We start from the raw sequence: 22,395 nt of genomic DNA on the forward strand, positions 1-22,395 counted from the left end.
TGATCAGGATTAAGTTCCACTTGTCATTGATCTGCCCAATATCATTCCGTGCCTAAAACTCTCCACTTCGCTATCTACAACACCAGTCTTTGTATCATCTGCACATTTAGAAATAAAGCCTCCTACGTTAACAAGCATGGTAAACAGCACTGATCTGGGTATTCCACCATCTCCCAACATTGCCCTTGGTTTCCCATTACCAAGTCGACTTTGGATCCAATTTGCCTTGGATCCCACAGAATCCAGTCTTTTGGAGTGAGCAAGGTACATGGAATTCTGGAGGAACTCAGTCTCAATGGAGGGAAATCAGCCGTCGATATTTTGGCCAATACCCTTCATTGGGACTGTCTCTGATGAAGTTCCTCAGCACTTCTGTGTGTTGCTCAAGATGTGCAGTATCTCTTCATATTTAATTAGAGATACAGTGCAAAGCAGTCCCACACTGCCCAGCAACCCACCTATTTAATCCCCAGCCTAATCACAGGACAACTTACAATGACAAATAACCTACCAACCGGTACGTCTTTGGACTGTGGGAGGAAACCGGAGCACCCGGAGGAAACCTATGTGAATCATGGGGAGAAGGTACAAACTCCTTATGGAATTGAAGTCTGTACTGCGGAATGCCCCGAGCTGTAATAGCATCAAGCAAACTGCACTTGTGTCTCTGTCTTGGAGAGCCAGTTTATAGCAAACTTAGGGACACCTGTCTGCTGGAGGAATGAAAGAAGCACAGCTCTGAGAAGGGATTAGTACCACTTGCAGAGGTGAAGAGGGTCTTTGAGTAGGTTGGAGCTGAGGTGTATTATTAGGCACGGAGCCTGATGTACTGTTTTACTGAAAGCTGTAAATGTTACCATCTTACAGGCAACCGCAGGGCCACCCACTTCAGCACAGAAGACCTGAAGTCACTAGGATACCACTTCTGTGACACTCTTCTGGACTTTTGTGATCCAGACCACTCAAAGGTTAGTCAAAGCTGAGAAACCATAGGGTATCGAACTGCTTTTATTTCCAGTGAAGAGCAGTCTTTACCAAGGCTCACGGGTCCTCTCAGCACTACACTTAGACGTATGGCTCCACATAATGTGTCTTAAGCACCCCACACACGAAAGAGTGTGTTGGTCATAGCCAGTGTGAGGGTGGCTGACATGCGATGATGTAAACACATGCAGTGTGTTCATGATAACTGTAAACTGAGGTCTCCGATAAAGACTTTGGTCCCTTGGGGAAAGTAACGAATAATTATACCAAATTTATTTTGAATCCCATGGAGCATGTGGAAACCTTCCAATACCCAGGCGGCTCTTTTCTTTCTTTCTTTCTTTTTAGGTAGGACTATATATGGGGGGGGGGAGGGTTAAGGGGAGGGGGGAGGGTAGATTCTATTTTTTCATGTATTCTTTTTGAAAATTCAATAAAAATTATATTACAAAAAAAACTGAGGTCCATGTGATGTGTACCCACTGTGTATCGACTTCGTGCCTACAAAGCTCTGATTTCTAGTTTCTCTCACACCCTACAGTTCGAGCAGTGCCTGGCAGAGGTTCATGCAACTCTGCAGAAGGAGGTGCGGCAGCGGCTGGAGAGGATGGGGCGCGAATATAACCTGGATGTAGCACTCAGTGATCTCTCCATATCAGACTTGGAATCGAGGTGTGAGCACAGATCGGATGAAGAGGGTGCTGGAGTGCTAGATGTGAGAAAGGGAAATGAATGACAAGTGCTGGGTAGTATGGTAGCAGAGTAGTTATAGGCTGATAAACAGACTGCATCTCACTTATACACACACACAATCTAATTCAGTAAGTATGGATTAAGTATTAGTGAAGAGCACTCAGCCCTCGAGCCTGTTCCACCATTCGATGAGATGAAGGATGTAACTTCTACTCCACATTCCCGTCTAACTTTTCACTCCCTTCTTTGCCAAGAATCTACCTATATTTGCTTTAACATCACTGAAGACCCTCCTTCCGCTACCCTTTGCACTGCACTCTCAGATTTAAAAGAAAACTGCTCCGACTCTATGTGAAATGGATGACCCATCTATTAAACAATAAATACAGTTCTACATTCTCCCACAAAAGGAACTGTTTCTCCACATCCAGCCTATTAAGACCTCTGTGGATCCCCTTCAAGAACTCGACATTCATGTTCTCAATATTCACTATTATTTTTTATTTTGTTTTTCATATTTGTACAGTGTTTAGCACATTGGTTGTTTGTCAGTCTTTGCTGTGCGTAGCTTTTCATTGACTCTGTTGTGTTTCTTTGTGTTTACTGTGAATGCCCGCAAGAAAATGAATCTCAGGGTAGTATATGGTGATGTCTATGCATATTGATAATAAATGTACTTTGAACATTGATTCCCCAACCTTGGGAAAAAAAATATTCACGATACCTATGTCCCTCATGATTTTACACACCTGTATAAGATCAACTCTCATTCTCCTATGCTCCCTTGAATAATGTCCTAACCTGTCTAACCTCTCTCTGTAGCTCAGTCCCACGAGTCCTGGCACATCTCCTCTGCACTCTTTCCAGCTCAAAAGCATCCTTCCTATATCAGGTTGACAAAAACAGAACACAATATTCAAAATGCAGCCTCATGAATATCTTGTACAAGTGCAACAAACATGCAAACTTTCCTACTCAATACCCAAAGTACAGTCAGCCTTCGTCATCACTGTCTACCTATGACATCCCTTTCAGGGAATCATGTTCTTGTACTTCCTGATCCCTCTGTTCTACAACACTCCACAGGGCCCTATCGGGAAGAGCAGACAGATACAGTCCCAACAGGTTAAGTCTGTGACAGGCTCAGTCAGACTGTACCTTAGAAGTACTTTAAAAATACTATCCAAATGTATTGCTGTGTCTCAAAATCAAACATATCAGTTGTATAACATGCCTTTTTCCAAGCCCCCAATGTAACATTACCAAGTGAACTTTGCATTAGCTCCCGGCTGTGAATTAAATCAGTCTGTTCCTTTTATTGACATTGACTGGTTATATCTACTTCTATTTACTGGAAGCTGTTCTTCATATCACAGAGTCTTGTCATCTTCAGAAGTTTTCGGATGACTCTGCCATAGTTGGATGCATCAGCAAGGGAGATGAGGCTGAGTACAGGGCTATGGTAGGAAACTTTGTCACATGGTGTGAGCAGAATTATCTGCAGCTTAATGTGAAAAAGACTAAGGAGCTGGTGGTAGACCTGAGGAGAGCTAAGGTACCAGTGACCCCTGTTTCCATCCAGGGGGTCAGTGTGGACATGGTGGAGGATTACAAATACCTGGGGATACGAATTGACAATAAACTGGACTGGTCAAAGAACACTGAGGCTGTCTACAAGAAGGGTCAGAGCCATCTCTATTTCCTGAGGGGACTGAGGTCCTTTAACATCTGCTGGACGATGCTGAGGATGTTCTACGAGTCTGTCGTGGCCAGTGCTATCATGTTTGCTGTCGTGTGCTGGGGCAGCAGGCTGAGGGTGGCAGACACCAACAGAATCAACAAACTTATTCAAAAGGCCAGTGATGTTGTGGGGATGGAACTGGACTCTCTGACGGTGGTGTCTGAAAAGACGATGCTGTCTAAGCTGCATGCCATCTTGGTCAATGTCTCCCATCCACTACATAATGTACTGGGTGAGCACAGGAGTACATTCAGCCAGAGACTCATCCCACCGAGATGCAGCACTGAGCGTCATAGGAAGTCATTCCTGCCTGTGGCCATCAAACTTTACAACTCCTCCCTTGGAGGGTCAGACATCCTGAGCCAATAGGCCGGTCCTGGACTTATTTCATAATTTACTGGCATAATTTACATATTACTATTTAACTATTTATGGTTCTATTACTATTTATTATTTATGGAGCAACTGTAAAGAAAACCAATTTCTCCCGGAATTGATAAAGTATGACTATGACTATGACGATGACTATATCTGATGTTAACTAATCAATCCAGAAGGTATCAAGATAGAGGACTCTTCAGGCACTGTGAAGTATGAAGTGACAGAGCGTTGATGACTCTGCCCAATACATTCCTCCCCACCGTCAGTAGAATCCTCAGGGCAATATCAGTCATCAAAATCTCCACTATCTATGGCTTGCCATCCTCTCACAGCTACTACTGAGCACAAGGAACAGAAACCTGAATTACCGCTCCACCGTGTTCAAGTACAACTACATACTTCCCTTCAAACTCTCAGTTGGTGAACTGCCCAGCATGGTCCTAGTCACTGCGGTTTAACAACACTATGATCATTTTGATAACCGTGCATAAAAATGAGTTTAAAATTGGTAAACTCCTATTACATCTCCCCATATTACCTTAAATCTATATCCTTTAGTTCTTGATTGCCCCACCCTCAGAAAAAGACAATGTACTTGCTGTATCTATGTCCCCCGATTTTATGCATCTCCGTAAGATCACCTTTCTCCCCACTGAACTCCAGTGAATACAGTCACAGTCTGCACACCCTCTCCCCACTGAACTCCAGTGAATACAGTCACAGTCTGCACACCCTCTCCCCACTGAACTCCAGTGAATACAGTCACAGTCTGCACACCCTCTCCCCAGTGAACTCCATTGAATACAGTCACAGTCTGCACACCCTCTCCCCAGTGAACTCCAGTGAATACAGTCACAGTCTGCACACCCTCTCCCCAGTGAACTCCAGTGAATACAGTCACAGTCTGCCCACCCTCTCCGCACTGAACTCAGTGAATACAGTCACAGACTGCTCACCCTCTCCTCAGTGAACTCCAGTGAATACAGTCACAGTCTGCACACCCTCTCCCCAGTGAACTCCAGTGAATACAGTCACAGTCTGCCCACCCTCTCCACAATGAATACAGTCACAGTCTGCCCACCCTCTCCCCACTGAACTCCAGTGAATACAGTCACGGTCTGCCCACCCTCTCCCCACTGAACTCCAGTGAATACTGTCACAGTCTGCCCACCCTCTCCCTAGTGAATACAGTCACAGACTGCCTACCCTCTCCCCAGTGAACTCCAGTGAATAGTCACAGACTGCCACCCCCTCCCCACTGAACTCCAGTGAATACAGTCACAGTCTGCCCACCCTCTCCCCAGTGAACTCCAGTGAATACAGTCAGACTGCTCGGACTCTCCCCACTGAACTCCAGTGAATACAGTCACAGACTGCCCACCGTCTCCCCAGTGAATACAGTCACAGTCTGCCTACCCTTGCCCCAGTGAATACAGTAACATTCTACCCACCATCTCCCCAGTGAACTCCAGTGAATAGAGTCACAGTCTGCCCACCCTCTCCCCACTGAAATCCAGTGAATACACAGTCTGCCACCCTTTCCCCAGTGAATAGAGTCACAGTCTGCCCACCCTCTCCCCAGTGAACTCCAGTGAATAGTCACAGACTGCCACCCTCTCCCCACTGAACTCCAGTGAATACAGTCACGGTCTGCCCACCCTCTCCCCACTGAACTCCAGTGAATACTGTCACAGTCTGCCCACCCTCTCCCTAGTGAATACAGTCACAGACTGCCTACCCTCTCCCCAGTGAACTCCAGTGAATAGTCACAGACTGCCACCCCCTCCCCACTGAACTCCAGTGAATACAGTCACAGTCTGCCCACCCTCTCCCCAGTGAACTCCAGTGAATACAGTCAGACTGCTCGGACTCTCCCCACTGAACTCCAGTGAATACAGTCACAGACTGCCCACCGTCTCCCCAGTGAATACAGTCACAGTCTGCCTACCCTTGCCCCAGTGAATACAGTAACATTCTACCCACCATCTCCCCAGTGAACTCCAGTGAATAGAGTCACAGTCTGCCCACCCTCTCCCCACTGAAATCCAGTGAATACACAGTCTGCCACCCTTTCCCCAGTGAATAGAGTCACAGTCTGCCCACCCTCTCCCCAGTGAACTCCAGTGAATACAGTCACAGTCTGCCCACCCTCTCCCCAGTGAACTCCAGTGAATACAGTCACAGTCTTCCCACCCTCTCCCCAGTGAACTCCAGTGAATACAGTCACAGTCTGCACACCCTCTCCCCAGTGAATACAGTCACAGACTGCTCACCCTCTCCCCAGTGAACTCCAGTGAATACAGTCACAGTCTGCACACCCTCTCCCCAGTGAACTCCAGTGAATACAGTCACAGACTGCTCACCCTCTCCTCAGTGAACTCCAGTCAATACAGTCACAGACTGCCCATCCTCTCCCCACTGTACTTCAATGAATGCAGTCACAGTCTGCACACCCTCTCCCCAGTGAACCCCAGTGAATACAGTCACAGTCTGCCCCTCTCCCCAGTGAATAGTAACAGTCTGCCCCTCTCCCCAGTGAATAGTAAGTCTGCCCCTCTCCCCAGTGAATACAGTCACAGTCTGCCCCTATCCCTAGTGAATACAGTCACAGTCTGCCCACCCTCTCCACAATGCATACAGTCACAGTCTGCCCACCCTCTCCCCAGTGAACTCCAGTGAATACAGTCACAGTCTGCCCACCCTCTCCCCACTGAACTCCAGTGAATACAGTCACTGTTTGCCCACCCTCTCCCCACTGAACTCCAGTGAATACAGTCACAGTCTGCCCACCGTCTCCCCACTGAACTCCAGTGAATACAGTCACAGACTGCCCACCGTCTCCCCAGTGAATACAGTCACAGTCTGCCTACCCTTGCCCCAGTGAATACAGTCACATTCTACCCACCATCTCCCCAGTGAACTCCAGTGAATAGAGTCACAGTCTGCCCACCCTCTCCCCACTGAAATCCAGTGAATACACAGTCTGCCACCCTTTCCCCAGTGAATAGAGTCACAGTCTGCCCACCCTCTCCCCAGTGAACTCCAGTGAATACAGTCACAGTCTGCCCACTCTCTCCCCAGTGAACTCCAGTAAATACAGTCACAGTCTGCCCACCCTCTCCCCAGTGAATACAGTCAGACTGCTCAGCCTCTCCCCACTGAACTCCAGTGAATACAGTCACAGACTGCTCACCCTCTCCTCAGTGAATACAGTCACAGTCTGCCTACCCTCGCCCCACTGAACTCCAGTGAATACAGTCACGGTCTGCCAACCTTTCCCCAGTGAATACAGTCACATTCTACCCACCCTCTCCCCAGTGAACTCCAGTGAATACAGTCACAGTCTGCCCACCCTCTCCCCACTGAACTCCAGTGAATACAGTCACGGTCTGCCCACCCTCTCCCCACTGAACTCCAGTGAATACAGTCACAGACTGCCTACCCTCTCCCCAGTGAACTCCAGTGAATAGTCACAGACTGCCACCCCCTCCCCACTGAACTCCAGTGAATACAGTCAGACTGCTCAGATTCTCCCCACTGAACTCCAGTGAATACAGTCACAGACTGCCCACCATCTCCCCAGTGAATACAGTCACAGTCTGCCTACCCTTGTCCCAGTGAATACAGTCACATTCTACCCACCATCTCCCCAGTGAACTCCAGTGAATAGAGTCACAGTCTGCCCACCCTCTCCCCACTGAAATCCAGTGAATACACAGTCTGCCACCCTTTCCCCAGTGAATAGAGTCACAGTCTGCCCACCCTCTCCCCAGTGAACTCCAGTGAATACAGTCACAGTCTGCCCACCCTCTCCCCAGTGAACTCCAGTTAATACAGTCACAGTCTGCCCACTCTCTCCCCAGTGAATACAGTCAGACTGCTCAGCCTCTCCCCACTGAACTCCAGTGAATACAGTCACAGACTGCTCACCCTCTCCTCAGTGAATACAGTCACAGTCTGCCTACCCTCGCCCCACTGAACTCCAGTGAATACAGTCACGATCTGCCAACCTTTCCCCAGTGAATACAGTCACATTCTACCCACCCTCTCCCCAGTGAACTCCAGTGAATACAGTCACAGTCTGCACACCCTCTCCCCACTGAACTCCAGTGAATACAGTCACAGTCTGCACACCCTCTCCCCAGTGAACTCCAGTGAATACAGTCACAGTCTGCCCACCCTCTCCGCACTGAACTCCAGTGAATACAGTCACAGACTGCTCACCCTCTCCTCAGTGAACTCCAGTGAATACAGTCACAGTCTGCACACCCTCTCCCCAGTGAACTCCAGTGAATACAGTCACAGTCTGCCCACCCTCTCCACAATGAATACAGTCACAGTCTGCCCACCCTCTCCCCACTGAACTCCAGTGAATACAGTCACGGTCTGCCCACCCTCTCCCCACTGAACTCCAGTGAATACTGTCACAGTCTGCCCACCCTCTCCCTAGTGAATACAGTCACAGACTGCCTACCCTCTCCCCAGTGAACTCCAGTGAATAGTCACAGACTGCCACCCCCTCCCCACTGAACTCCAGTGAATACAGTCACAGTCTGCCCACCCTCTCCCCAGTGAACTCCAGTGAATACAGTCAGACTGCTCGGACTCTCCCCACTGAACTCCAGTGAATACGGTCACAGACTGCCCACCGTCTCCCCAGTGAATACAGTCACAGTCTGCCTACCCTTGCCCCAGTGAATACAGTAACATTCTACCCACCATCTCCCCAGTGAACTCCAGTGAATAGAGTCACAGTCTGCCCACCCTCTCCCCACTGAAATCCAGTGAATACACAGTCTGCCACCCTTTCCCCAGTGAATAGAGTCACAGTCTGCCCACCCTCTCCCCAGTGAACTCCAGTGAATACAGTCACAGTCTGCCCACCCTCTCCCCAGTGAACTCCAGTGAATACAGTCACAGTCTTCCCACCCTCTCCCCAGTGAACTCCAGTGAATACAGTCACAGTCTGCACACCCTCTCCCCAGTGAATACAGTCACAGACTGCTCACCCTCTCCCCAGTGAACTCCAGTGAATACAGTCACAGTCTGCACACCCTCTCCCCAGTGAACTCCAGTGAATACAGTCACAGACTGCTCACCCTCTCCTCAGTGAACTCCAGTCAATACAGTCACAGACTGCCCATCCTCTCCCCACTGTACTTCAATGAATGCAGTCACAGTCTGCACACCCTCTCCCCAGTGAACCCCAGTGAATACAGTCACAGTCTGCCCCTCTCCCCAGTGAATAGTAACAGTCTGCCCCTCTCCCCAGTGAATAGTAAGTCTGCCCCTCTCCCCAGTGAATACAGTCACAGTCTGCCCCTATCCCTAGTGAATACAGTCACAGTCTGCCCACCCTCTCCACAATGCATACAGTCACAGTCTGCCCACCCTCTCCCCAGTGAACTCCAGTGAATACAGTCACAGTCTGCCCACCCTCTCCCCACTGAACTCCAGTGAATACAGTCACTGTTTGCCCACCCTCTCCCCACTGAACTCCAGTGAATACAGTCACAGTCTGCCCACCGTCTCCCCGGTGAACTCCAGTGAATACAGTCAGACTGCTCAGACTCTCCCCACTGAACTCCAGTGAATACAGTCACAGACTGCCCACCGTCTCCCCAGTGAATACAGTCACAGTCTGCCTACCCTTGCCCCAGTGAATACAGTCACATTCTACCCACCATCTCCCCAGTGAACTCCAGTGAATAGAGTCACAGTCTGCCCACCCTCTCCCCACTGAAATCCAGTGAATACACAGTCTGCCACCCTTTCCCCAGTGAATAGAGTCACAGTCTGCCCACCCTCTCCCCAGTGAACTCCAGTGAATACAGTCACAGTCTGCCCACCCTCTCCCCAGTGAACTCCAGTAAATACAGTCACAGTCTGCCCACCCTCTCCCCAGTGAATACAGTCAGACTGCTCAGCCTCTCCCCACTGAACTCCAGTGAATACAGTCACAGACTGCTCACCCTCTCCTCAGTGAATACAGTCACAGTCTGCCTACCCTCGCCCCACTGAACTCCAGTGAATACAGTCACGGTCTGCCAACCTTTCCCCAGTGAATACAGTCACATTCTACCCACCCTCTCCCCAGTGAACTCCAGTGAATACAGTCACAGTCTGCCCACCCTCTCCCCACTGAACTCCAGTGAATACAGTCACGGTCTGCCCACCCTCTCCCCACTGAACTCCAGTGAATACAGTCACAGACTGCCTACCCTCTCCCCAGTGAACTCCAGTGAATACAGTCACAGTCTGCACACCCTCTCCCCAGTGAATACAGTCACAGACTGCTCACCCTCTCCCCAGTGAACTCCAGTGAATACAGTCACAGTCTGCCCACCGTCTCCCCGGTGAACTCCAGTGAATACAGTCAGACTGCTCAGACTCTCCCCACTGAACTCCAGTGAATACAGTCACAGACTGCCCACCGTCTCCCCAGTGAATACAGTCACAGTCTGCCTACCCTTGCCCCAGTGAATACAGTCACATTCTACCCACCATCTCCCCAGTGAACTCCAGTGAATAGAGTCACAGTCTGCCCACCCTCTCCCCACTGAAATCCAGTGAATACACAGTCTGCCACCCTTTCCCCAGTGAATAGAGTCACAGTCTGCCCACCCTCTCCCCAGTGAACTCCAGTGAATACAGTCACAGTCTGCCCACTCTCTCCCCAGTGAACTCCAGTAAATACAGTCACAGTCTGCCCACCCTCTCCCCAGTGAATACAGTCAGACTGCTCAGCCTCTCCCCACTGAACTCCAGTGAATACAGTCACAGACTGCTCACCCTCTCCTCAGTGAATACAGTCACAGTCTGCCTACCCTCGCCCCACTGAACTCCAGTGAATACAGTCACGGTCTGCCAACCTTTCCCCAGTGAATACAGTCACATTCTACCCACCCTCTCCCCAGTGAACTCCAGTGAATACAGTCACAGTCTGCCCACCCTCTCCCCACTGAACTCCAGTGAATACAGTCACGGTCTGCCCACCCTCTCCCCACTGAACTCCAGTGAATACAGTCACAGACTGCCTACCCTCTCCCCAGTGAACTCCAGTGAATAGTCACAGACTGCCACCCCCTCCCCACTGAACTCCAGTGAATACAGTCAGACTGCTCAGATTCTCCCCACTGAACTCCAGTGAATACAGTCACAGACTGCCCACCATCTCCCCAGTGAATACAGTCACAGTCTGCCTACCCTTGTCCCAGTGAATACAGTCACATTCTACCCACCATCTCCCCAGTGAACTCCAGTGAATAGAGTCACAGTCTGCCCACCCTCTCCCCACTGAAATCCAGTGAATACACAGTCTGCCACCCTTTCCCCAGTGAATAGAGTCACAGTCTGCCCACCCTCTCCCCAGTGAACTCCAGTGAATACAGTCACAGTCTGCCCACCCTCTCCCCAGTGAACTCCAGTTAATACAGTCACAGTCTGCCCACTCTCTCCCCAGTGAATACAGTCAGACTGCTCAGCCTCTCCCCACTGAACTCCAGTGAATACAGTCACAGACTGCTCACCCTCTCCTCAGTGAATACAGTCACAGTCTGCCTACCCTCGCCCCACTGAACTCCAGTGAATACAGTCACGATCTGCCAACCTTTCCCCAGTGAATACAGTCACATTCTACCCACCCTCTCCCCAGTGAACTCCAGTGAATACAGTCACAGTCTGCACACCCTCTCCCCACTGAACTCCAGTGAATACAGTCAGTCTGCCCACCCTCTCCTTATATAAATTTCTCTCCACTCTTCCCAGTTTAATAACAACTTTCCTGTAGCAGGGGGACCAAATCTGACCACCATATTCCAAATGTGGCCTCACCAATGTTTTATACAAAGATGCCTCCACAGAATATGCCAAGCAGACTGTACTGTACTTTGGATCTGGTCCACATTCAACACAGGTGGTCTGTTGGTCTCATGACTCTCCCATATGTGATCCTGCCTTACCTCCTCTTTGCAGATGATATACAGGGAGAGTTTGTGTGTCTGTGAACATTGCATGGTGTACACGGCAGGGTTGGTGCATCTGCAGACAGTGGGATATGTACAGGGCAGGATGTGTGTAACTCTGCATATGGTGTACAGGGCATGGGTAGTTTCCAGGGAGATTATGTAGTCTATGCTTGTACCTGGTTCTGTTGGGTGATGGGTGTGTGAGATGCAGGTTTGCTCACAGTATGAGATTTGTTGACATTACTCTCTCTCCTTTTTGTACAGCACCAGTGGATCAAACAGTACTGAGTCAGACGGGCCTCCTGCACACTTAATGAGATTCGCCGTAAAGGTACAGGCAACCGTCAATGTGTACGTAGCTAGGATGCGGAGTTAGAGACTAAGTGCCTGCTATATCTCCTCCACTATTCCAGAATATATGCCTCACTTTCTACATCTCCATTAGTTTCCATGGAAACCAGAAATATGCTGCAAAATGACAAGTGCCCATGATATTAATTTGATTCTGGTTCTGAGGTACCTCTCTCCAATTTCCATAGTGTTGAAGTACCTCCCGTGCTTTCAGCTCCCTGTAACTGACACATGCGACATTTTCCCATTACCTGACCCTAATACATCTGGTATTTCCCATTACCTGACCCTAATACATCTGGTATTTCCCATTATCTGACCCTAATACATGTGATATTCCCCATTATCTCACCCTAATACATCTGGTATTTCCCATTATCTGACCCTAATACATGTGATATTCCCCATTATCTGACCCTAATACATGTGATATTTCCCATTATCTGACCCTAATACATGTGATATTTCCCATTATCTGACCCTAATACATGTGATATTCCCCATTATCTGACCCTAATACATGTGATATTCCCCATTATCTGACCCTAATATCGCTTGGCACAAAGCCCTTGCGATTTGCTGCTCTTACCTTTCATCCTTAAGGGCACATGTTGGCCTAACTTCTGCCAAGTTTGTTGTTGGTGAGTCCACCAGGGGAGAAGAATGGGTTTCAGGACACTCTGTTTCCCGAGAGCCAAGGTCAGATCCAGGCGTTGGCTGTGAGTGAGACCACTGTGTCCGTGTCGATCTCAGGTGCTGGGTGGAATGGGACACAGGTACTGTACCCCCACCTGTCCTTACCCCTGCTCCCTCCACAAAGGTTCACCGGAAGAAAAAGAGGCTGAGGAGCAGGAGGGAGAGGAATCAGCTGCGACAGCGTCACCTCCTCACCAGACCATCAGCACCCGACCCGCCAAGGCACCTAACGGTGGGTTGGGGGAGCACACCCTGAGAGGTGGAGGGGCCATAGGGTCTGTGGGATGGAGGGGGGAGCTTAGGTGAGGGTACATGTTACAGGGAAGGAAGGGGATGGAGAGGAGTAGTGTGTGGGGGTTGGAGGGAGGGAGGGAAGTGTGTGGGGTTTGGCGGGAGGGAGGGAAATGTGGGGATTGGAGGGAGGGAGGGAGGGAAGTGTGTGCGGATTGGAGGGAGGGAGGAAAGTGTGTGGGGGTTGGAGGGGAGGGAGGCAGGGAAGTGTGTCGGGGTTGGAGGGGAGGGAGGGAAGTGTGTGGGGATTGGAGTGGAGGGAGGTTTGTGGAGGTTGGAGGGAAGGGAAGTGTGTGGGGTTTGGAGGGGAGGGAGGGAAGTGTGTGGGGGTTGGAGGGAGGGAGGGAAGTGTGTAGGGATGGGAGTGAGGGAGGGAAGTGTGTGGGAATGGGAGGGGAGGGAAGTGTGTGGGCTAGGTGGGGAGGGAAGTGTGTGGGCATTGGAGGGGAGGGGAGAGAAGTGTGTGTCGATAGGAGGGGAGGGGGAAGTGTGCGAGGATTGGAGGAGAGGCAGGGAAGTGTGTGGGGATTGGGGAGGGTGGGAAATGTGTGGGGATTGGAGAGGAGGGGAGGTTTGTGGGGGTTGGAGGGGAGGAAGGGAAGTGTGTTGGGATTGGAGGGGAGGCAGGGAAGTGTGTGGGGATTGGGGAGGGTGGGAAGTGTGTGGGGATTGGGGAGGAGGGGAGGTTTGTGGGGGTTGGAGGGAGGGAGGGTAGTATGTGGGGGTTGGAGGCGAGGGAGGAAAGTGTGTGGGGGTTGGAGGGGAGAGAGGGAAGTGTGTGGAGATTGGAAGGGAGGGAGGGACTTGTGTGGGGATTGGAGGGGAGGGAGGGAAGTGTGTGGGGATTGGAGGGGAGGGAGGGAATTGTGTGGTGATTGGAGGGGAGGGAAGTGTGTGGAAATTGGAGGGGAGTGAGGGGAAGTGTATGGGGGTTGGGGCGGAGGGAGGGAAGTGTGTGGGGTTTGGAGTGGAGGGGAGGTTTGTGGATGTTGGAGGGAGGGAAGTGTGTGGGGAGGGAGGGAAGTGTGTGATGGTTGGAGGGGAGGGAAGTGTGTGAGGATTGGAGGGGAGGGAGGGAAGTGTGTGGGGTTTGCGGAGGGAGGGCAGTGGGTGGGGATTGTAGGGAGGGAGGGAAGTGTGTGGAGATTGAAGGGGAGGGAGGGAAGTGTGTGGGGATTGGAGGGGAGGGAGGGAAGTGTATGGTGATTGGAGGGGAGGGAAGTGTGTGGAAATTGGAGGGGAGTGAGGGGAAGTGTATGGGGGGTAGGAGCGGAGGGAGGGAAGTGTGTGGGGTTTGGAGTGGAGGGGAGGTTTGTGGAGGTTGGAGGGAGGGAAGTGTGTGGGGAGGGAGGGAAGTGTGTGATGGTTGGAGGGGAGGGAAGTGTGTGAGGATTGGAGGGGAGGGAGGGAAGTGTGTGGGGTTTGCGGAGGGAGGGAAGTGGGTGGGGATTGTAGGGAAGGAGGGAAGTGTGTGGGGATTGAAGGGGAGGGAGGGAATTGTGTGGGGATTGGAGGGGAGGGAGGGAAGTGTGTGGTGATTAGAGGGGAGGGAAGTGTGTGGAAATTGGAGGGGAGTGAGGGGAAGTGTATGGGGGGTTGGAGCGGAGGGAGGGAAGTGTGTGGGGTTTGGAGTGGAGGGGAGGTTTGTGGAGGTTGGAGGGAGGGAAGTGTGTGGAGAGGGAGGGAAGTGTGTGATGGTTGGAGGGGAGGGAAGTGTGTGAGGATTGGAGGGGAGGGAGGGAAGTGTGTGGGGTTTGCGGAGGGAGGGAAGTGGGTGGGGATTGTAGGGAGGGAGGGAAGTGTGTGGGGATTGAAGGGGAGGGAGGGAATTGTGTGGGGATTGGAGGGGAGGGAGGGAAGTGTATGGTGATTGGAGGGGAGGGAAGTGTGTGGAAATTGGAGGGGAGTGAGGGGAAGTGTATGGGGGGTTGGAGCGGAGGGAGGGAAGTGTGTGGGGTTTGGAGTAGAGAGGAGGCAGGGAAGTGTGTTGGGATTGGAGGGGAGGTTTGTAGGCGTTGGGGAAGGGAAGTGTGTGGGTGTTGGAGGGGAAGGAAGTGTGTGGGGATTGGAGAGGGGAAGGAAGTGTATGGTTTTTGGAGGGGAGGGAAGTGTGTGGCGGTTGGAGGGGACGGAGGGAAGTGTGTGGGGATTGGAGGGGAGGAGAGGGAAGTGTGTGACGATTGGAAGGGAGGGAGGGAAGTGTGTGGGGATTGGAGGGGGGGAGGTTTGTGGGGGTTGGAGGGGAGGAAAGTGTGTGGAGTTTGGAGGGGAGGGAAGTGTGTGGGGGTTGGAGAGGAGGGAAGTGTGTGGGGGTTGGAGGGGACAGAGGGAAGTGTGTGGGGAATGGAGAGGAGGGGAGGGAAGTGTGTGTCGATTGGAGGGGAGGAAGAGAACTGTGTGGGGATTGGAGGGGAGGGAGGGAAGTGTGTGGGGATTGGAGGGGAGGAGAGGGAAGTGTGTGGGGATTGGAGGGTGGGAGGTTTGTGGGGGTTGGAGGGGAGGAAAGTGTGTGGAGGTTGGAGGGGAGGGAAGTGTGTGGGGGTTGGAGAGGAGGGAAGTGTGTGGGGGTTGGAGGGGACAGAGGGAAGTGTGTGGGGAATGGAGAGGAGGGGAGGGAAGTGTGTGTCGATTGGAGGGGAGGAAGAGAACTGTGTGGAGATTGGAGGGGAGGCAGAGAAGTGTGTGGGGATTGGGGAGGGAGGGAAGTGTGTGGGGATTGGAGGGGAGGAGGTTTGTGGGGGTTGGAGGGGAGGGAAGTGTGTGGGGATTGGAGGGGGGAGGCTTGTGGGGGTTGGAGGGGAGGGAAGTATGTGGGGATTGGAGGGGAGGGAAGTGTGTGGGTGTTGGAGGGGAGGGAAGTGTGTGGGGGTTGGAGGGGAGGGAAGTGTGTGGGGGTTGGAGGGGAGGGAAGTGTGTGGGGGTTGGAGGGGAGGGGAGGGAAGTGTTTGTCGATTGGAGGGGAGGCAGGGAAGTGTGTGGAGATTGGGGAGGACGGGAGGTTTGTGGGGGTTGGAGGGGAGGGAAGTGTATGGGGTTGGAGGGAGGGAGGGAAGTGTATGGGAGTTGGAGGGGAGGGGAGAGAAGTGTGTGTTGATAGGAGGAGAGGGGAGGTTTATGGGTTGGAGGGGAGGAAGGGAAGTGTGTGGGGATTGGGGAGGGAGAGAAGTGTGTGGGGATTGGGGAGGGAGAGAAGTGTGTGGGAATTGGAGAGGAGGGGATGTTTGTAGGGGTTGGAGGGGAGGGAAGTGTGTGCGGTGATTGGAGGGAGGGAGGGAAGTGTGTGGAGGTTGGAGGGGAGGGAAGTGTGTGGGGGTTGGAGGGGAGGGAGGGAAGTGTGCGGGGATTGGAGGGAGGGAGGGAAGTGTGTGGGGGTTGGAGGGGAGGGGAGGGAAGTGTGTGTCAATTGGAGAGGAGGGAGGAAAGTGTGTGGGGATTGGAGGGTAGGGGAGGTTTGTGGGGGTTGGAGGGGAGGAAGGGAAGTGTGTGGGGATTGGAAGGGAGGCAGGGAAGTGTGTGGGGATTGGAGGGGAGGGAAGTGTATGTCGATTGGAGGAAAGGGAGGGAATTGTGTGGGAATTGGAGGGGAGGGGAGGTTTGTGGGGGTTGGAGGGGAGGAAGGGAAGAGTGTGGGGATTGGGGAGGGAGGGAAGTGTGTGGGGATTAGGGAGGGAGGGAAATGTGTGGGTGTTGGAGGGAGGGAGGGGTGTGTAGGGATTGGAGGGAGGGAGGGAAGTGTGTAGGGATGGGAGGGAGGGAGGGAAGTGTGTGGGGATTGGAGGGGAGGCAGGGAAGTGTGTGGGGATTGTAGAGCAGGGAAAGTTTGTGGGGGTTGGAGGGGAGGGAAGTGTGTGGGGTTTGGAGGGGAGGGAGGGAAGTGTGTGGGGGTTGGAGGGAGGGAGGGAAGTGTGTAGGGATGGGAGTGAGGGAGGGAAGTGTGTGGGAATGGGAGGGGAGGGAAGTGTGTGGGCTAGGTGGGGAGGGAAGTGTGTGGGCATTGGAGGGGAGGGGAGAGAAGTGTGTGTCGATAGGAGGGGAGGGGGGAAGTGTGTGAGGATTGGAGGAGAGGCAGGGAAGAGTGTGGGGATTGGGGAGGGAGGGAAGTGTGTGGGGGTTGAAGCGGAGGGAAGTGTCTGGGTGTTGGAGGGGAAGGAAGTGTGTGGGGATTGGGGAGGGGAGGGAAGTTAGTGTGTGGTGGAGGGGAGGGAAGTGTGTGGGGGTTGTAGGGGAGGGAGGGAAGTGTGTGGGGATTGTAGAGGAGGGAAGGTTTGTGGGGGTTGGAGGGGAGGGAAGTGTGTGGGGTTTGGAGGGGAGGGAGGGAAGTGTGTGGGGGTTGGAATGAGGGAGGGAAGTGTGTAGGGATGGGAGTGAGGGAGGGAAGTGTGTGGGAATGGGAGGGGAGGGAAGTGTGTGGGCTAGGTGGGGAGGGAAGTGTGTGGGCATTGGAGGGGAGGGGAGAGAAGTGCGTGTCGATAGGAGGGGAGGGGGGAAGTGTGTGAGGATTGGAGGAGAGGCAGGGAAGTGTGTGGGGATTGGGGAGGGTGGGAAGTGTGTGGGGATTGGAGAGGAGGGGAGGTTTGTGGGGGTTGGAGGGAGGGAGGGTAGTATGTGGGGGTTGGAGTGGAGGGAGGGTATTGTGTGGGTGTTGGAGGCGAGGGAAGAAAGTGTGCGGGGGTTGGAGGGGAGAGAGGGAAGTGTGTGGAGATTGGAAGGGAGGGAGGGAATTGTGTGGGGATTGGAGGGGAGAGAGGGAAGTGTGTGGAGATTGAAGGGGAGGGAGGGAAGTGTGTGGTGATTGGAGGGGAGGGAAGTGTGTGGAAATTGGAGGGGAGTGAGGGGAAGTGTATGGGTGTTGGAGCGGAGGGAGGGAAGTGTGTGGGGTTTGGAGTTCAGGGGAGGTTTGTGGGGGTTGGAAGGCAGGGAGGGAAGTGTGTGGGAATGGGAGGAAGGGAAGTGTGTTGGGATTGGAGGGGAGGCAGGGAAGTGTGTGGGGGTTGGAGGGGAGGGGAGGTTTGTGGGGGTTGGAGGGTAGGGAAGTGTATGGGAATTGGAGAGGAGTGAGGGAAGTGTATGGGGGTTGGAGGAGAGGGAGGGAAGTGTGTGGGGATTGGAGGGAGGGAGGGAAGTGTGTGGGGATTGGAGGGAGGGAGGGAAGCATGTGGGGATTAGGGAGGGAGGGAAGTGTGTGGGGATTAGAGAGGGAGGGAAATGTGTGGGTGTTGGAGGGAGGGAGGGGTGTGTAGGGATTGGAGGGAGGGAGGGAAGTATGTGGGGATTGGAGGGGAGGGGAGGGAAGTGTGTGTCGATTGGGGACGGGAGGGAAGTGTGTGGGGGTTGGAGGGAGGGAAGTGTGCGGCGATTGGAGGGAGGGAGGGAAATGTGTGGAGGTTGGAGGGGAGGGAAGTGTGTGGGGGTTGGAGGGAGGGATGGAAGTGTGTGGGAATTGGAGGGAGGGAGAGAAGTGTGTGGGGATTGGAGGAGAGGGAGGGAAGTGTGTGGGGATTAGGGAGGGAGGGAAGTGTGTGGGGATTGGAGGGAGGGAGGGAAGTGTATGGGGATTGGAGGGGAGGGAGGGAAGTGTGTGGGGTTTTTGGAGTGAGGGAAGTGTGTGGGGGTCGGGGGGGAGGCAGGGAAGTGTGTGGGGGTCAGAGGGGAGGAAGGGAATTGTGTGGGGGTTGGAGGGGGTGAGGGAAATGTGTGGGAATGGGAGGAAGGGAAGTGTGTGGGGATTGGAGAGAGGGAGGGAGGGAAGTGTGTGGGGGTTGGAGGGAGGGAGGGAAGTGTGTGGGAATGGGAGGAAGGGAAGTGTGTGGGGATTGGAGAGAGGGAGGGAGGGAAGTGTGTGGGGATTGGAGGGGAGTGGAGGGAAGTGTGTAGGGATTGGAGGGGAGGGGAGGGAAATGTGTGGGGACTGGAAGGAGGGAGGTAAGTGTGCGGGGATTGGAGGGGAGGGGAGGGAAGTGTGTGGGGACTGGAGGGAGGGAGGTGAGAGTGTGGGGGTCAGAGGGGAGGAAGGGAATTGTGTGGGGGTTGGAGGGGGTGAGGGAAATGTGTGGGAATGGGAGGAAGGGAAGTGTGTGGGGATTGGAGGGGAGGGAAGTGTATGGGGCTTGGAGGGGAGGGAAGTGTGTGGGGGTTGGAGGGAGGGAGGGAAGTGTGTGGGGATGGGAGGGAGGGAAGTGTGTGGGGACTGGAGGGAGGGAGGGAAGTGTGTGGGGATGGGAGGGAGGGAAGTGTGTGGGGACTGGAGGGAGGGAGGGAAGTGTGTGGGGATTGGAGGGGAGGGGAGGGGAGGGAAGTGAGTGGGGATTCGAGAGAGGGAGGGAGGGAATTGTGTGGGGATTGGAGGGAGGGAGGGAAGTGTGTGGGGATTGGAGGGAGGGAGGTAAGTGTGTGGGGATTGGAGGGAGGGGAGGGAAGTGTGTGGGGTTTGGTGGGAGGGAGAGAAGTGTGTGGGGACTGGAGGGAGGGAGGGAAGTGTGTGGGGACTGGAGGGAGGGAGGTAAGTGTGTGGGGGTTGGAGGGGAGGGGAGGGAAGTGTGTGGGGATTGGTGGGAGGGAGGGAAGTGTGTGGGGATTGGAGGGGAGGGGAGGGAAGTGTGTGGGGACTGGAGGGAGGGAGGTAAGTGTGTGGGGGTTGGAGGGGAGGGGAGGGAAGGGTGTGGGGATTGGTGGGAGGGAGGGAAGTGTGTGGGGACTGGAGGGAGGGAGGTAAGTGTGTGGGGATTGGAGGGAGGGGAGGGAAGTGTGTGGGGTTTGGTGGGAGGGAGAGAAGTGTGTGGGGACTGGAGGGAGGGAGGGAAGTGTGTGGGGACTGGAGGGAGGGAGGTAAGTGTGTGGGGGTTGGAGGGGAGGGGAGGGAAGTGTGTGGGGATTGGTGGGAGGGAGGGAAGTGTGTGGGGATTGGAGAGAGGGAGGGAGGGAAGTGTGTGGGGGTTGGAGGGGAGGGGAGCGTGTGGGGATTGGAGGGAGGGGAGGGAAGTGTGTGGGGATTGGAGGGGAGGGGAGGGAAGTGTGTGGGGACTGGAGGGAGGGAGGTAAGTGTGTGGGGGTTGGAGGGGAGGGGAGGGAAGTGTGTGGGGATTGGTGGGAGGGAGGGAAATGTGTGGGGATTGGAGAGAGGGAGGGAGGGAAGTGTGTGGGGGTTGGAGGGGAGGGGAGGGAAGCGTGTGGGGATTGGAGGGAGGGGAGGGAAGTGTGTGGGGATTGGAGGGGAGGGGAGGGAAGTGTGTGGGAATTGGTGGGAGGGAGGGAAGTGTGTGGGGATTGGAGAGAGGGAGGGAGGGAAGTGTGTGGGGATTGGTGGGAGGGAGGGAAGTGTGTGGGGGTTGGAGGGGAGGGGAGGGAAGCGTGTGGGGATTGGAGGGAGGGGAGGGAAGTGTGTGGGGATTGGAGGGGAGGGGAGGGAAGTGTGTGGGGACTGGAGGGAGGGAGGTAAGTGTGTGGGGGTTGGAGGGGAGGGGAGGGAAGTGTGTGGGGATTGGTGGGAGGGAGGGAAGTGTGTGGGGATTGGAGAGAGGGAGGGAGGGAAGTGTGTGGGGGTTGGAGGGGAGGGGAGGGAAGCGTGTGGGGATTGGAGGGAGGGGAGGGAAGTGTGTGGGGATTGGAGGGGAGGGGAGGGAAGTGTGTGGGGATTGGTGGGAGGGAGGGAAGTGTGTGGGGATTGGAGAGAGGGAGGGAGGGAAGTGTGTGGGGATTGGTGGGAGGGAGGGAAGTGTGTGGGGGTTGGAGGGGAGGGGAGGGAAGCGTGTGGGGATTGGAGGGAGAGGAGGGAAGTGTGTGGGGATTGGAGGGGAGGGGAGGGAAGTGTGTGGGGATTGGAGAGAGGGAGGGAGGGAAGTGTGTGGGGATTGGTGGGAGGGAGGGAAGTGTGTGGGGATTGGAGGGGAGGGGAGGGAAGTGTGTGGGGATTGGAGGAGAGGGAGGGAAGTGTGTGGGGATTAGGGAGGGAGGGAAGTGTGTGGGGATTGGTGGGAGGGAGGGAAGTGTGTGGGGATTGGAGAGAGGGAGGGTGTGAAGTGTGTGGGGGTTGGAGGGGGGGGAGAGAAGTGTGTGGGGATTGGAGGGGAGGGGAGGGAAGTGTGTGGGGATTAGAGGGGAGGGGAGGGAAGTGTGTGGGGATTGGAGAGAGGGAGGGAGGGAAGTGTGTGGGGGTTGGAGGGGAGGAAGGGAATTGTGTGGGGATTGGACGGGAGGGAGGGAAGTGCGTGGGGGTTGGAGGGGAGGGAGGGAGTGTGTTGGGGTTGGAGGGAGGGGAGGGGAGTGTTTGAGAGCGGTGTGAAGGTCGAGGGAAGGATGGTTGCGGGTGATAAATGACAGACAATGAGGGAGGGAGTTATATCAATGAGTGGGCAACCCACATTTAGACCCTGTCTATCATTCATCCCAAATCACTGTCATTAACTTCAAATGACTGTGGCAAAGTATTCACCTTGATTCCTCTGCTGTTTTTTTTATCAAGGCTTCGGGCAAGAAGAGAACCGAGGAGAATGAGTCCCCAGTTCACTTTGAAAAAGCAGGAAAAGCCAAGACAAAAATTGCCAAGGTAGTATCAGTAAGAGTTCCTCAACCTCAGCCAAGTGTGATGTCAGTGACTAGCCGCCAACCTCACGCAGCAAGTTTCCCTCATCGGACAGCAGTTTCTGGCAGCGGAGCCTTCCTAGCCATTTGTATGACAAAGCTTGTGCTCACCAAGATGGGCTGTGGTTCCTGGTTTCCCAGGCAGTTGGTAGAGAAGGCCTAACAGAATGGACGTCACAGGCCTGGCTGCTGCCTGGCCATAGCAGAAAGAATGGATGTGCTGAAGCTCAGCTACACAACACTGACCAATTTCCTCATTTCCCTGACATTACCAATAATATAATTTGTCATTGTACAATGCCTCCAGTGCAGTAAAGGGCTCTGGTCTTCTGGAGCACAGGTTTTCAGTGCTACAGAGACACTGTAGATGCTGGAAATCTGGATCAACACACACAAGATGTTGAAGGAACTGATGAAGTGTCTCGCCCAAAACGTCAGCTCTTTATTTTCTTCCTTCTGTGCTGCCTGACCTTCTGAGTTCCTCCAGTGTTTTGTGTCTATTGTTCAGTGCTCAGCTGGGATGTTGTCTGGTCTCATAGCCTTTACTGTATCCAGTGCTCTTGGCCGTTTCTGACATCGCATGGAGTGAATCGAGTTGGCTCTGATGGTGGTGATCTCTAGAGGAAGCTGAGGTGGACCACCCATTCTTTGCTTCTGGCTGAAGAGGATTGTAAGTGTGTAGTTTTTAACCAGTCATATACTGAGCCCTGCCAT

General features: G+C 53.7%; 1 protein-coding gene across 2 annotated transcripts in view; it reads left to right on the top strand.

Moving 5' to 3' along the window:
* LOC140205486 (cytosolic carboxypeptidase 2-like) overlaps positions 1 to 22,395 on the top strand; it is a 110,661-nt gene that overhangs the window by 49,672 nt on the left and 38,594 nt on the right. For both annotated transcript variants that reach the window (XM_072273098.1, XM_072273099.1), the window contains exons 9-13: positions 868 to 968; positions 1,526 to 1,656; positions 12,031 to 12,097; positions 12,938 to 13,045; positions 21,563 to 21,646. In XM_072273098.1, the coding sequence (XP_072129199.1) occupies positions 868 to 968; positions 1,526 to 1,656; positions 12,031 to 12,097; positions 12,938 to 13,045; positions 21,563 to 21,646 (491 nt within the window). The remainder of the gene's footprint in view (positions 1 to 867; positions 969 to 1,525; positions 1,657 to 12,030; positions 12,098 to 12,937; positions 13,046 to 21,562; positions 21,647 to 22,395) is intronic.

Source organism: Mobula birostris, chromosome 11 (assembly GCF_030028105.1).
Source record: "Mobula birostris isolate sMobBir1 chromosome 11, sMobBir1.hap1, whole genome shotgun sequence".
Lineage (NCBI taxonomy): Eukaryota > Metazoa > Chordata > Chondrichthyes > Myliobatiformes > Myliobatidae > Mobula > Mobula birostris.